The sequence below is a fragment of the Pelophylax lessonae genome (genome assembly GCF_965119305.1).
Source record: "Pelophylax lessonae genome assembly, chromosome: 2".
Taxonomy (NCBI): Eukaryota; Metazoa; Chordata; class Amphibia; order Anura; family Ranidae; genus Pelophylax; species Pelophylax lessonae.
In genome coordinates, this window is record NC_138769.1 from 544,821,790 (window position 1) to 544,836,101 (window position 14,312).

A 14,312-nucleotide genomic window follows, 5' to 3' on the forward strand; every position below is an offset into this window, starting at 1 on the left:
AGTCCTGAGAGTTGGATATGTTGTTCAACACATTCTCTACATGACTACTGAGTGTAATAATTCTGCAGCTGCAAATCCATTCACTAACAAAAAACGCATGAGCGTTACAGATGTCTGACAGTTATGTCAGAATCCAAATAATGAATGGATCTTCACTAGCCAGAGGTCAAAAAGGTCATCAGATAATAATGGTGTCTAATTATTTAATGAACAGTGCAATACTGCCTCCTGTAGACGAAATACCAAATGCAGTTTTGGGATTATTCAGATATTCCCATATAGAAATATTATATTGTATTAAAAATAATTATTATTGAAATGGTTTACCAGATCCAGTAATTGCCAGAGAATGATGGAGATACAGATGGACATTTATGTATGTACTGGGAGTATGGACAAAGTTTTATGTTGTGTTTTGTGATTACTCTTACATATAGAGAAATCATCCTTTAATTTTATTATACGAACATTGAATTATCAGGAGAGGTGTGTCTATGATCTCACCAGTTTAGGTATAGAATATCCCAACCAATGGGGATAATGTTTCATCCCTCTGGGTTTAACTTATGGTGATTTTTATAGCCCTTTGTTCATACCATATAAAAGAACAACCCAGATATGAGAGAGGACACATTACATTACATTACACTACTGACAACACACCTTACACATACATCACACACACTTCTACATCCATCTATAGACTCATCCAGACATACTCCATCTTGTCCATCATTCGTCTGAAACTTTGAGGGACGCCAATCAAAACTCCTCCTTCACTGGCATCCATCTTAGGACTCTGGTAACGACCATTTGAAGCTAGCAGCCATCTTAAATGTGGTAAATATGCCTTGCTATGTTATTTGATTTTATTTAACAATTGTTTATTCCTTCCTTATGTGTTTTATATTGCATATTTAAGGGTAATAAGATTACAATCCCAGCCGTATAAACCATGGTAGATTTTTCTCTAAAAAGCTGATTTTTGTTTTTATACATTTTTATTAATATCAGATTTAGCGCATTATTGCGAATTTAGTCTTCCGTTTTGCATGGCTTATTCTCACTCCATCTGCAGTGGAATGACTTCCGGCCGTGTGATTCGCAGACAATTGTGGTCTGTTTATATAGAACACTTACCTATGGCTTATGCTATACCTGGGAAGAAATGGTAATCTTGCTTTTGTTTCACTTTCACTTTGTTTCAGTTTCACTTTCATTATTGAGCTAAACATCACATTGCATTAATTGTTTGAAGTTAGTATTTCTGTAGAGTTATCTTTTTGTGTCACTTCTTGTTTGATCATATATTGTGATTACATGTCTTGAGAATAAAAATTTTAAATATATTTCATACTGTAGACTGTACTCACTAAGATTGGTATATGCTTTTAAAAAGAAATTAATCAATTAAAAATAATTCACGATATTGATTTATGGAATAAGTGGAGATTCTCCTTCCGCACAGATCTTTGCTTATTAACCATAAATAGACACTGTTATATTCAGAGCAGTATAAATATTCTGACATAATGAAGTACGAGCGCAAGATATTATTATTAAATATTCTTACAATCTTCACCCCCCCGTCATCTTCCTACCATCCCACCCCCTGTCATCTTCATCCCCACTGTCAGCTTCCTACCATCCCACCCTCTGTCATCTTCATCCTCCCTGTCATCTTCCTACCATCCCAGCCCCTGTCATCTTCACCCCCCATCAGCTTCCCCCCATCCCACCCCCTGTCATCTTCATCCCCCCTGTCATCTTTATCCTCCCTGTCATCTTCCTACCATCCCACCCCCTGTCATCTTCATCCCCCCTGTCAACTTCATCCTCCCTGCCATCTTCATCCTCCCTGTCATCTTCATCCTCCCTGTCATCTTCCTACCATCCCACCCCCTGTCATCTTCATCCCCCCATCAGCTTCCCACCATCCCACCCCCTGTCATCTTCATCCCCCCTGTACCCCACTGTCAGCTTCCTCCCATCCCACCCCCTGTAATCTTCACCCCCCCTGTCAGCTTCATCCTCCCTGTCAGCTTCCCACCATCCCACCCCCTGTCATCTTCATCCTCCCTGTACTCCACTACCAGCTTCCTACCACCCAAGCCCTTAAATTTACTGGTGCACATCATATATGATGGACACAGGGAAATGTTTTTTCTTCCAGTGACAACACGGAGACAAGGACATTTCTCTTTCCAGTGAATCCACCAATGCATGGAATTTTTTATTTCAGTGACACCAAGGATGCAGGGAAAATCTTTTTTCCAGTGACACCACAGATGCATTTCTACCCAAAACCCTGCTCACCCATAGTGCAGTGACCCTGTTTTTAAAATGTTTTAAAACGTTTTTTTTTTTTGGGGGGGGGGGGGCGCAAGTAGCTGGTCTTTCCTAGGGCGCAAAATAGTCTCTAGCACCTGCCCTGGGGAGAAAGAAAGACCCTTTGGCGGTCAGTGAAGGAAGTCTGCCCCTTTACATTGGTGGTCAGTATGAAGAATGCTCCTTCTATCGTCAGGAAGAGAAAGAATACCCCTTGCCCTAATAGTCAATGGTAATAATTCAGATTTCCCCCCACTGACCATCAATGTAAAGTGCATGCTTCCTACTGACGATTATAAAGGTTACATAGCTACATAAGCACGTTCTGTGTGTCTAAGAAATTATGTAGCTCAAAGAAACAAGTTCCTTGCATCGTGCCCATCACAGATCTCGTTGTAAACCCTTGAAGGGAGGGAGACATGACTACATCTTCTGTTTATATGTATTGAAAACTTGAATAAAATGCATTATTTAATAGAATGATACGTTCCCTGCAGTCCTAAATCTTCTAATCCTTCTATCAGTAGACTGATGATTATGTGAGAGCTTCTCCTCTATCGCTGTACATACTCATCCTGACACTGAGCTGATAGGAGAACTGACAGCAGTACCACTGAAATCCGGCAGGGGCTGCGTGAGCGCTGCCGGAAGTCTGTCCCACGCCGTGCTCCGTACTCTAGTGTGCACCGGCTTTTGGTCTTCCCCAGCGTGTGTGATATTCGTGTTGTGGTAGCGGTGTACAGCTGTGAGGAAACCGAGCACCGACATGTCTGCCGATAAGGGAGAGCTGGATCTGAGCGGAGCCAAGCAGAACACAGGCGTGTGGCTGGTGAAGGTGAGGAAGGCCGCATACATTGCTGTGACGGAGGAATAAAGTCTCATTTACTGACTGCAAAGCTCTCGGCTATCCGATATTAGAGAGACAGCTTCTTATTAGACTTCTCCTCCGTATCTACCAGTTATTAGACAGACAGCTCCTCATTAGGAGACGTTTCCTCCATATCTACCGGCTGTTAGAGAGACAGTTCTCATTAGGGGACTCTTCCTTTATATCTACTGGCTATTGGAGAGACAGCTCCTCATTAGGGGTGACTTCCTCCATATCTACCGGCTATCTTTCTTTAGAGAGACAGCTCCTCATTGGGAGGCTTCATCCCCTTTTTCCTTCACAGCTCTCCTCTTTGTGTATACAGATGTGTATGGAGTTACTGTTGATCAAAAGCATAACTGTGAACTCCCCTTTCGAATACTTGTTCATGGGACTTTTCCACTGCAAGTACCGGCTCGGCTCGGCTCTACTCGGCCCTGCTTGGCTTGCTTTTCCACTGCTGGTACCGCATGGTACGGTGTTGGAACGGTTCGGTACGGTACGGTATAGGTTTGCTTTTCCATTAAAGTACTAAAGTTAAGTGGGTGGGATAACAACGGGGTGGGTGGGATTCTCTGACCAATCAGTGGCTAGTAGTGACTGCATGCAAAGGATTGTGGGATATGGTACCGGTTATGGTACCTGTTGGAACCACAATCGAGTAGGTACTGTTTTTGAGAGCCGTACCGTTCGGTTCCATGCAGTGGAAAAGCGCCACCGTACCGAACCGTTCCTACACCATACCATGCGGTACCAGCAGTGGAAAAGCACAAAAGCGAGCCGAACCGTTCGGTTCCATGCAGTGGAAAAGCGCCAATAGATCAGGGTTAGGGGGAAGCTCCGCTTGTTTTCGTCTCCTCCCCCCCCCGCTGCCACATTTGTTACCTTTTGGAGGGAGCGGGTAGCTATTTTTGACTGGTACCCATCCCCACTTCCTGGAGACCTCACAGCGGCAAGGTCCCCTAGAAGCTTGGCCCCCTCCTTTCACTGCCCCTGGGCCATTCAAAAAGTGCAACGCTATTCTCGTATGTGCAGTAGGGAACCAGCTGTAAAGCCACAAGGCTTCACTGCTGGTTTCCCTTAGTCAGAATGGCAGTAGCAGCACCCGAGAGCCAATTGAAAAATCGGCTGGGTTGCTGACATCGTGGGATTGATGGACAGGTACGTTTCCTAGTATTAAAAGTCAGCAGCCACAGTATTTGTAGCTGCTGACTTTTAATATTTTGGTGGGGGGGAAGAGTTAGTAAGGACCATACCAATGCTAGCCAGAGCGGCAGCCTTCCTTGCAAATGTTCGGCTGAAGCTGTGAGGGTAACGTATCACCCAGGACCATTGGCCTTACTAATTTGGCCAGGAGAGCCCTGTGTCTGAAGTCGTGGGGAGGGGACTTTGCTTTCAAAAATAGATTGTGCATAATCCCCTTCACAGGTGATTTATTGTTCGGAGCAGACTTGGAAACAGTCCTGGACAGGACCGCAGCCAAAAATAAAGGGTTTCCTCAGACCAAAAAGAAGCGTTTCATCAGTCCAGGAGATTTAATAAAACAGGAACAAAGAAACGCTGGCCACAACATAACAAAAAAAGGCAAGGGAGACTTTATCCTCAAGCCTTTCATCCCAAGAAACAAAAAATGATATCTCCAGGTGGGGGGCAGATTGGCGACCTTTGCTCACCAGTGGAGGAAAGCCACAAAAAATGGGTTTGTCCTTCGTGCTAAAGCAGAAGGTTACTTGATAGAGTTTTCCACACACCCCCCAACCAAGTACTTGGTGACGACACTCCCAAAGGACACAGACCAAGCAGACACCTTTCTATCTGCACTGGAAAACCTACTAAAGCAGAAAGTGATTTTTCACGTCCTGCCGGAAGAGATAAAAACAGGAGTTGGTTCACACACATCTGCGAGGAAGAAGCCTTTAGGCAAGCTAAGGGTCCTTTAACTAAATAGAATATCTACGCCTATCCCTGGTGCAGCAAAAAACAGGGGCGTAATAAAATGAGGAAACATGTGCCACGTCCAGAATTACAAAGGGGGAGGAATAAATGGACTTTGAAGGCACCGTAATAAAAAACACAACGCTTTATTTTAGATAAGTATTAAAACCACAAAAGTATGTGTCGACCGATCAACATGGGCAAATTCATTGATCAGAGGATACAAATGATAGGTGAATGGGGATAGGTGAATTGTATCCTCTGATCAATGAATTTGCCCATGTTGATCGGTCGACACATACTTTTGTGGTTTTAATACTTATCTAAAATAAAGCGTTGTGTTTTCTATTACGGTGCCTTCAAAGTCCATTTATTCCTCCCCCTTTGTAAAGCTAAGGGTCCTACTTAACCTCAAACCACTCAATAAAAAAGATAAGGTACAAGAGATTCAGGATGTAGTCCATCTACTTGGTCAGGAATATCCTTCCGGCGGGAGTATTCATGGTTACAGTAGATCTGCAAGATAGTGCCTTGCAAAAGTATTCGGCCCCCTTGAACTTTGCGACCTTTTGCCACATTACAGAATAAAGATATAAAACTGTAATTTTTTGGGAAGAATCAACAAGTGGGACACAATCATGAAGTGGAACGAAATTTATTGGATATTTCAAACTTTTTTTAACAAATAAAAAACTGAAAAATTGGGCGTGCAAAATTATTCAGCCCCCTTAAGTTAATACTTTGTAGTGCCACCTTTTGCTGCGATTACAGCTGTAAGTCGCTTGGGGTATGTCTCTATCAGTTTTGCACATCGAGAGACTGAAATTTTTGCCCATTCCTCCTTGCAAAACAGCTCAAGCTCAGTGAGGTTGGATGGAGAGCGTTTGTGAACAGCAGTTTTCAGTTGACAGTGGGGATTGTGTGTTCAGGGTGATGAGCTGTGTTGCTTTTACGCCAAACATAACGCTTTGCATTGTTGCCAAAAAGTTCGATTTTGGTTTCTGACCAGAGCACCTTCTTCCACATGTTTGAGTCTCTCAGGTGGCTTGTGGCAAACGTTAAACTACACTTTTTATGGATATCTTTAAGAAATGGCTTTCTTCTTGCCACTCTTCCATAAAGGCCAGATTTGTGCAGTATACGACTGATTGTTGTCCTATGGACAGAGTCTCCCACCTCAGCTGTAGATCTCTGTAGTTCATCCAGAGTGATCATGGGCCTCTTGACTGCATCTCTGATCAGTCTTCTCCTTGTATGAGCTAAAAGTTTAGAGGGAGGGACAGGTCTTCGTAGATTTGCAGTGGTCTGATACTCCTTCCATTTCAATATTATCACTTGCACAGTGCTCCTTGGGATGTTTAAAGCTTGGGAAATCTTTTTGTATCCAAATCCGGCTTTAAACTTCTCCACAACAGTATCTCAGACCTGCCTGGTGTGTTCCTTGTTCTTCATGATGCTCTCTGTGCTTTAAAAGGACCTCTGAGACTATCACAGTGCAGGTGCATTTATACAGAGACTTGATTACACACAGGTGGATTCTATTTATCATCATTAGTCATTTTGGTCAACATTGGATCATTCAGAGATCCTCACTGAACTTCTGGAGAGAGTTTGCTGCACTGAAAGTAAAGGGGCTGAATAATTTTGCACGCCCAATTTTTCATTTTTTTATTTAACAAAGTTTGAAATATCCAATAAATTTCGTTCCACTTCATGATTGTGTCCCACTTGTTGATTCTTCACAAAAATTACAGTTTTATATCTTTGTTTGAAGCCTGAAATGTGGCAATAGGTCACAAAGTTCAAGGGGGCCGAATACTTTCGCAAGGCACTGTACATATTTACAAAGAAGAGTCATCAAAGATATTTAAGATTTGCGGTCCAGGACCCGGCAACCACTACTTTTGCAGTACACAGCTGAATCTCTTCTGCACCCAGGATTTTCTTGAAAATAATGGCAGAAGCCCTAAAAAAAACTAAGACATCAGAGCATAGGCGTGGTGCCATACTTGGACAATCTGCTGTTCTTTGCTGAATCAGCAGAGAACCTGGAAGCCAATCTGCACACGAGCATCTCCTACTTGCAAAGCTTAGGATGGATAGTGAGCGCAGAAAAATCACAACCCCAACCAGAGGGTCATATACTTGAGCTACGTGCTAGATGCCAAAATGACCAAGATTTTTCCAATGGAGGAAAAGGCTGAGAAAATCAGAGACTATAACATCTCCGATGGGTGCCGAATTCATGACCATCAGGCAGGGCATGGCGGTGTTGGAACTGACATCCTCAATTCCAGGCATCCCCTAGGCACAGCTCCATATGAGGCCTCTACAAAATCACATTCTGGCCTGGTGGGATGGCAACCCATCATCCCTAGAGCCGACTATCCCGATTCCTCGCTCAGTCAAAAGAATACTTCACTGGCGGCTAAGCCCTCTTCTTTACCTCGAAGGACGCATATGTTTGCAGACCGATCCGAGACGGATCACCACGGGCGCCAGCACCTGGGATAGGGAGCGCATATGCCCGATCTCTGTGCACAAGGGGAATGAAAGCCCCATTGGCCCCAAGCCTCTTCAAACATGAGGGAATTAAAATCCGTAGAGGAGGCGCTAAAAGCATTCCATCCGGCCATTCAGTGCAGAGATGTCAGGATTCAGTCGGACAACGCCACAACTGTGGCATACCTGAACAGACAAGGGGGCACAAAATCTACTTACTTAATGGGCCTGACAGGAATGACACTGTCAAGGGCTGAAAGAAACATCAGATCTATCTGAAAGGAACAGACAACACGCTGGCAGACTTAAGTCGAAAAGTCATAAAAAAGACAGAGTGGTCCTTAATTCAAGCAACATTCTCGTGGATCACCCAAGCCTGGGGAGTGCCCAAGGTGGATCTGTTTGCGTCAAAAATAAATACGAGTTTCCCAAAATTTTTCTCCCAGGACCCCACAGATGGCAAGATCGGGGTAGACACGTTCAACCAAGGCTGGGCATACCAACTGTGTTATGCATTTCCTTCAACTGCCCCAATACCAATCGTAGTACAAAAGACCAGGGAAGAAAGGACAATGGTGATACTTATTGCGCCCAATTGGCCCCAGAGGTCATGGTTCAGTCACCTGAAAAATCTCAGTGTTCTACCACATCTAATACTGCCAGACATACCGAACCTCCTATTGCATGGGCCAGTCGACCACCCGAACCACAAGATCATGAGGCTCTCAGCCTGGTTACTGAAAAGGTGAGGCTACAGAGGAAAGGTATGTGAAACAGGGTGATGGGCAGAATTTTAGCCAGCAGAAAACCTGTGACTAGAGCCATCAACGAGAAAGTGAGGAAAAAGTTAGTCTTCTGGCACGAAAGCAAAGGAGACCCCGTCAGAGGGACTATTCCAGCAATTTTAGATTTATTACAGGAAGGAGTGGACAAAAACATTTCCCATAACACTTTGAAGGTCCAACTGGCGGCTCTATCTTCCTTCCTAGACATAAGGCTGGCAGAAGAACCCATGAAGCTCAGCAGAATCCTTCAGTAAAATCCCGACATGGGACCTCTCCACGGTACTTAGAATATTCTTCTCTCCAGCCTTTGAAGTTTGAATCACTGAAGGAATGCTCAGAAAAATACCTAACCTTACAGTAAAACAGTACTGCTAGTGGCCCCTGTGTTGGCCAGGATAGTAAGTGAAATACAGGCTCTATGCATGACAGAAACCCTACTGTTTGATCCAGACAGATAAAATATTACTCGCCCCAGATCCAGCTTTTCTACCAAAAGTCTATTCAACTTTCCACAGAACACAGAATGTGGTAATCCCCTTCCTTCCAGATTCGATGCACAGCAAGAAAAGAGACATTGTACAACCTAGACATGAAAAAAAAATTCTCATAGCATGCCTTAAGAGGACTAAGGACTGGTGCAAAACGACCACACAATTCGTTCTCCATGCAGGAGTAAACAAGGTAAAACGGGCCTTAAAGTATGATAGCCAGATGGATAAAGATTGCTATACAGGCAGCCAACCAAGCACAAAACCTTGCCCCACCGAGTGGAGTCAAAGCCCACTCGACCAGAGCTTGGGCTTCCTCAAGTGCAGAGAGGGCCGGGGCAACACTGGAGCAGATCTGCAGGGCAGCGACATGGTCAAGCTTCAATACCTTCACAAGGCATTACCGCATCGGCCACCTGTCCAGTCAGGACCAGATATTTGGTCGCAGGGTGCTCCAGACCTTATCCCCTCCTTAGTAAATATTGCTTGATACATTCTCTCAGATGCTGCCCTCGAAGACGATTGGAGAAAACCGAGTTAGGTACTGGGTAACTGTTTTTCTGAGAAGTCTTCCAGGTCGCCCTAAACAACAGTACAAAATATTTCCAGATTCATGGGTTTACTGAGGGTTTCTTTGGGGCTTTACTAATACTAAGGCACAAAAGTATGACTGACATTTTGTAATGGTGGACTATTGTATTTCCATTATCTCAGATGCTTTCCTGGAAGACTTCTCAGAGTTACCAGGTACCTAACCCTGTTTTTGCTGTACTGCACAAGGTTGCACGGCACTTAGAAAGGCCTCATTCACTTGAATGGGTCATGCTTGTCAGGTGCTACACCCACCATGACAGGGCTTATAACTCCAGCTGCGACATTTGTACACATATGGTCACTGCAGCTAAAGGGGGTGCGGTTGGGGAAGGGGTGGTAAAAACACATCTTAACTATGGCATTTTACCCCACCCCTAAATTGCAAATTTAAATTAACTCTTACTGTTCTGAGCCTGCTATAAGGCTGCTTTCACACTGATGTGCTGTGGTTTACCCACACCGCAGGTGCAGTGTGGTGCTTCTGCGACTTTCCTGGGTTAACTGTGCTTTGCTATAGACTTCTGTTCTATGCTGCAGGTGTGGTGCACTTTCTGAAAGGGCACCAAAACTCCTGCATTCAGAAAGTGCACCAAACCCGCAGGATATAATAGAAGTCTGTCTAAGCGCAGCAAACCTGCAGGAACCTGTAGGTGCACTGCACTGCCCCTATGGTGTGGGTAAACCGCAGCACATTAGTGTGAAAGCAGCCCTATACTATTCTGCCCAGCATATTGCTTCACACTGACCTCAAGATCTCTTCTTTCCTGCTGCTGGCACCACTCCGAAGAATGCTAGCTGGGATAAGAGGTGGAGTGCAGTTGGTATCACTCTGCATGGGACAGGAGCCTGAACTACAGAGGAGGCATCTGCTTATGCGGCTCTTGCTTCCTACTACAGCCCATATTTACAAGTAGTCCCTCTGCATTGCACTCTTTGATGCTCTGAAATGGCGAGTCAGCAAGTCCAGACCGCAATCTACTGGTTGTTGACCCCTAATATAGTGTCACCACCTGCTATGACATACAACGTATCGGATACAACAAAGGCTGGTGGTATGGCTATATAACAGATGCCTATGCTTGTTCAACAAGCCGTAGATTACTGTTTGCATAAAGGTAATTAGGGATGTTTGAGGATGTGCTTAAAGTGTTACTAAACCCACTGTAAAGTCTTAATGTGCAGAAAAGCATGCTTTTTATACTCTGTGGGGCCTAAGGGGTTAATCCTCTGCATTGTGTAAAAAGGTTGATCCTGTCCTCTCTGCTTCCACAGTCCCCAATCTACCTCCTAATAGAACATAGGCTAGGGGACACTCTTCACATGCTTAGTTTGGTGTGTATTGGTGAAGGTTTTTTTTTCTTGGGAGAGTGCATGTGATCAAAACAGGGTCAATCAGCACTGTCAAGACAGAGGGACAGGGGTCTTGCAGCTTTAAAGGACAATCAGGGTTGAATGAAAACTCCTCCTACAAGCTTTAACCAGACACTGAAAAGTCACAAGACTGCTCTAACTGCTGATGAGAAAAGCTATTTAGCAGTTTATATTTACTAAGACTATTGCATTTCCATGTTCTGTGTCGTGGGAGACCAAATATAGTTAATGCAGGGTCCTGGGTTTAGTAACACTTTAGAGTGGTAGTAAAGCCAAAAATGTACACTGCTCAAAAAAATTATAGGGACACTTTTTGAAAACACATTAGAGAAAAATCTCTTGCTGGATATCTATACTGATATGGACTGGGTAATGTGTTAGGAAGGAAAGGATGCCACAATGTTTGATGGAAATGAAAATGATCAACATACAGAGGGCTAAATTCAGACATCCCCCCCCCAAAATCAAAGTGAAACATTTTTGCAGCAGGCTAGTCCATTTTGCTGAAATTTCATTGCAGTAGCTCAAAATGGTACTCAGTAGCTTGTAAGGCTCCAACATGCTTGTATGCATGCCTGACAATGTCAGGGCATGCTCCTAATGAGACGACAAATTATGTCCTGGTGTATTTCCTCCCAGATCTGGACCAGGACACGACTGAGCTCCTGAACAGACTGAGGTGCAACCTGACAGTGTGGGATGGACAGAAATATAATGTCCCTGATGTGTTCAATTGGATTTAGGTTAGGCGAGCGTGGGGGCCATTCAGTGGTATTTCTTTATCCTCCAGGAACTAGCTGCATACTCTTGCCACATGAGGCAGAGAATTCTCGTGCACAAGGAGGAACTGAGGACCCACAGTAGGGTCTGACAATAGGTCCAAGGATTTCATCCCGATACCTAATGGCAGTCAGGGTGCCATTGTCGAGCCTGAAGAGGTTTGTGCGTCCATGGATATGCCTCCCCAGACCATCAGTGACTCACCATCAAACCAGTCTTGCTGAACAATGTTACAGGCAGCATAACATTCTTAACGACTTCTCAAGACCCTTTCACTTTTTTCACATGTGTTCAGGGTGTACCTGCTCTCATCTGTAAAAAAGCACAGGGTGCCAGTGGTGGACCTGCCAATTCTTGTGTTCAATGGCAAATGCCAATCAAACTCCACGGTACCGGGCAGTGAGCACAGGGCCCACTAGAGGACATCGGGCCCTTACGCCACCCTCATGAAGTCTTTTTCTGATTGGTCAGAGACATTCATCCCAGTGGCCTGCTTGAGGTCCTTTTGTAGGGCTCTGGCAGAGCTCATCCTGTTCCTTCTTTCACAAAGGAGCAGATATCGCTCCTGCTGATCGGTAAGGACATTCTACAGGCCTGTCCAGCTCTCCTAGAGCATCTGCCTGTCTCTTTGGAATCTCCTCCATGCTCTAGAGACTGTGCTGGGAAACAAAGCAAACCTTCTGTCAATGGCACGTAGATTTGCTACCCTGGAGGATTTTAACTGCCTGTGCAACCTCTATAGGGCCCAGGTATTGCCGCATGCTACCAGTAGTGACACTAACCCTAGCCAAATGCCAAAACTAGTAAACAGTCAGAAAAGATGAGTAGAGAAAAAAATGTCAGTGGCCTCCACCTGTAAAACCGTTCCTGTTTTGGAGGTTGTCTCATTGTTGCCCATCTAGTGCACCTGTTAATTTCATTAACACCAAAGCAGCTGAAACTGATTAACTCCCTCTGCTACTTTTTATTTATTGAAAATGTGAGATATATAGGCACAAAACATAGTCTTTGGTCATTCCCCAGCTAATACATAAAACCTAGAACTACTAATAATACCTCCTATTATACAACCCCCCCCCCCCCAAAAAGGGAAAGAAACACACCTTTTTTACCCCCTCTGCAACTTAACTGATCAGATCAATATCCCAGCAGTTTAATTGACTTGATGCTATACTCTATAAAAAGTGTTCCTTTAATTTTTTCAAGCAGTGTATTTCAGCTTACCAATCATTAGGTGTGGTGGTTGCATTGTTTTTCTTAGACTCAAACCCCCCCCCCCCCATGTTTTCACCTGGTAATCTGGCAAGTAACACACTACCTGTATTAGTGTCCTTACTCTGGATGAAGCATAAACAAGATAGGGAGCTCAGTGTTGTGTTGTCCTAAGGACTATCTGCCACATCCCTGAAAATATGGAACACAGAGAGGGTCCCCAAGGTGGGACTTTATAGGCAGAATACGGAGTATAAAATCAATAAATTGTATATAAATATATGGAATCATATATGCCTCGATCTGTATGGATTTGGTTATATATTTTTTTTGTTTCTTTTTTTTTTTTTTTTAAATCTGAAAGGTGTTTATTGAACTAGGTTAGACAGTTTCCAATGTACAAACAATGCATTTGCTTACAGCTATTGATACACTCCATGGTCATCTTAGCGCCCTTAACATTAATCCTATCATCATGACCTTCAAGTCCACAATATGCTGAAGTATATAAGCCTATACAGTACATCTGGTATTAACCACAGCATGTTAGGGTCTCCCCGTTGGCCATTGCAAAATTCTGGACATCACCAGTTCCCTGGGACTTAGCCCAGGGGTATCCAGCCATGCTGACCATATTTTTTTTTTTTTTTTTTGACCAGATTTTTTTGAATCTACCTGGGCTTTCCCTGTGTTAGTAGATGTATCTTTCCATGACCAAGGTGTTCCCCATGTGTAGTGTCCATGAGGCTACTGAGGGCGGTGAGATCGATTTCCATCCCAACAGGATGAGTTTACGAGCTTGAAATGGTGCTCTAGAGAATGCTTTTCTAACCATCTACTCTGGGATAACCTCCTCCAGAACTCCTAAGATACAATGAATTGGGTCTAAGGGGACGGTCGTCCGGAACACTTAAGTGTCCCAGGTACCGCACTCCAATACTGATGGAGCTTTGGGCATCTCAAAAGTAGATGGATGAGATCCCCCTGGTGTTGCCCACATCTTCCGCAAGGGAATCTGGCCGCCTACCCATCTGTTGTAGTCTAAGTGGGGTGTAATGTGCCTGAAGTACAATGTATAATTGGGAGACTTTTTGGGCAATGTTAAGAGAGCAGTTAGTAATAGAGTACAGGACTTCCTCCCATTGGTCTCCCGTGAGTGGGCCTACACCTTTTTCCCATAGGGACAGTGCCTTAGTGGGGTGAGTTTTTAAATAATGTGTTAGTAGCATTTGGTAACAATGTGAGAATGTCCCTTTAGTTTCAGTACTTGTTTGTAAAAGATGTAAAATGGGGGTATTGGACATGACCCAGTTGTCAGCATCCCTCTGCACGCACACAGCATACCTGAGCTGGAGATAGGAGTAGTACATGGTGGAGGGCAAATTAAATCTATTTTGTAACTCAGGGAAAGATAGCAGCCTGCCATCCTGAAATGTGTGACACTAGAGT

At 44.1% G+C, this 14,312-nt stretch overlaps 1 protein-coding gene across 1 annotated transcript in view; it reads left to right on the forward strand.

Moving 5' to 3' along the window:
• Window positions 1-2,987: 2,987 nt before the first annotated feature.
• Window positions 2,988-14,312, forward strand: part of GTF2F2 (general transcription factor IIF subunit 2) — a 501,983-nt gene continuing 490,658 nt past the window's right edge. Inside the window, exon 1 of the mRNA XM_082244661.1 lies at window positions 2,988-3,163. Within this exon, the coding sequence (XP_082100787.1) occupies window positions 3,095-3,163 (69 nt within the window). The 5' untranslated portion in view covers window positions 2,988-3,094. The remainder of the gene's footprint in view (window positions 3,164-14,312) is intronic.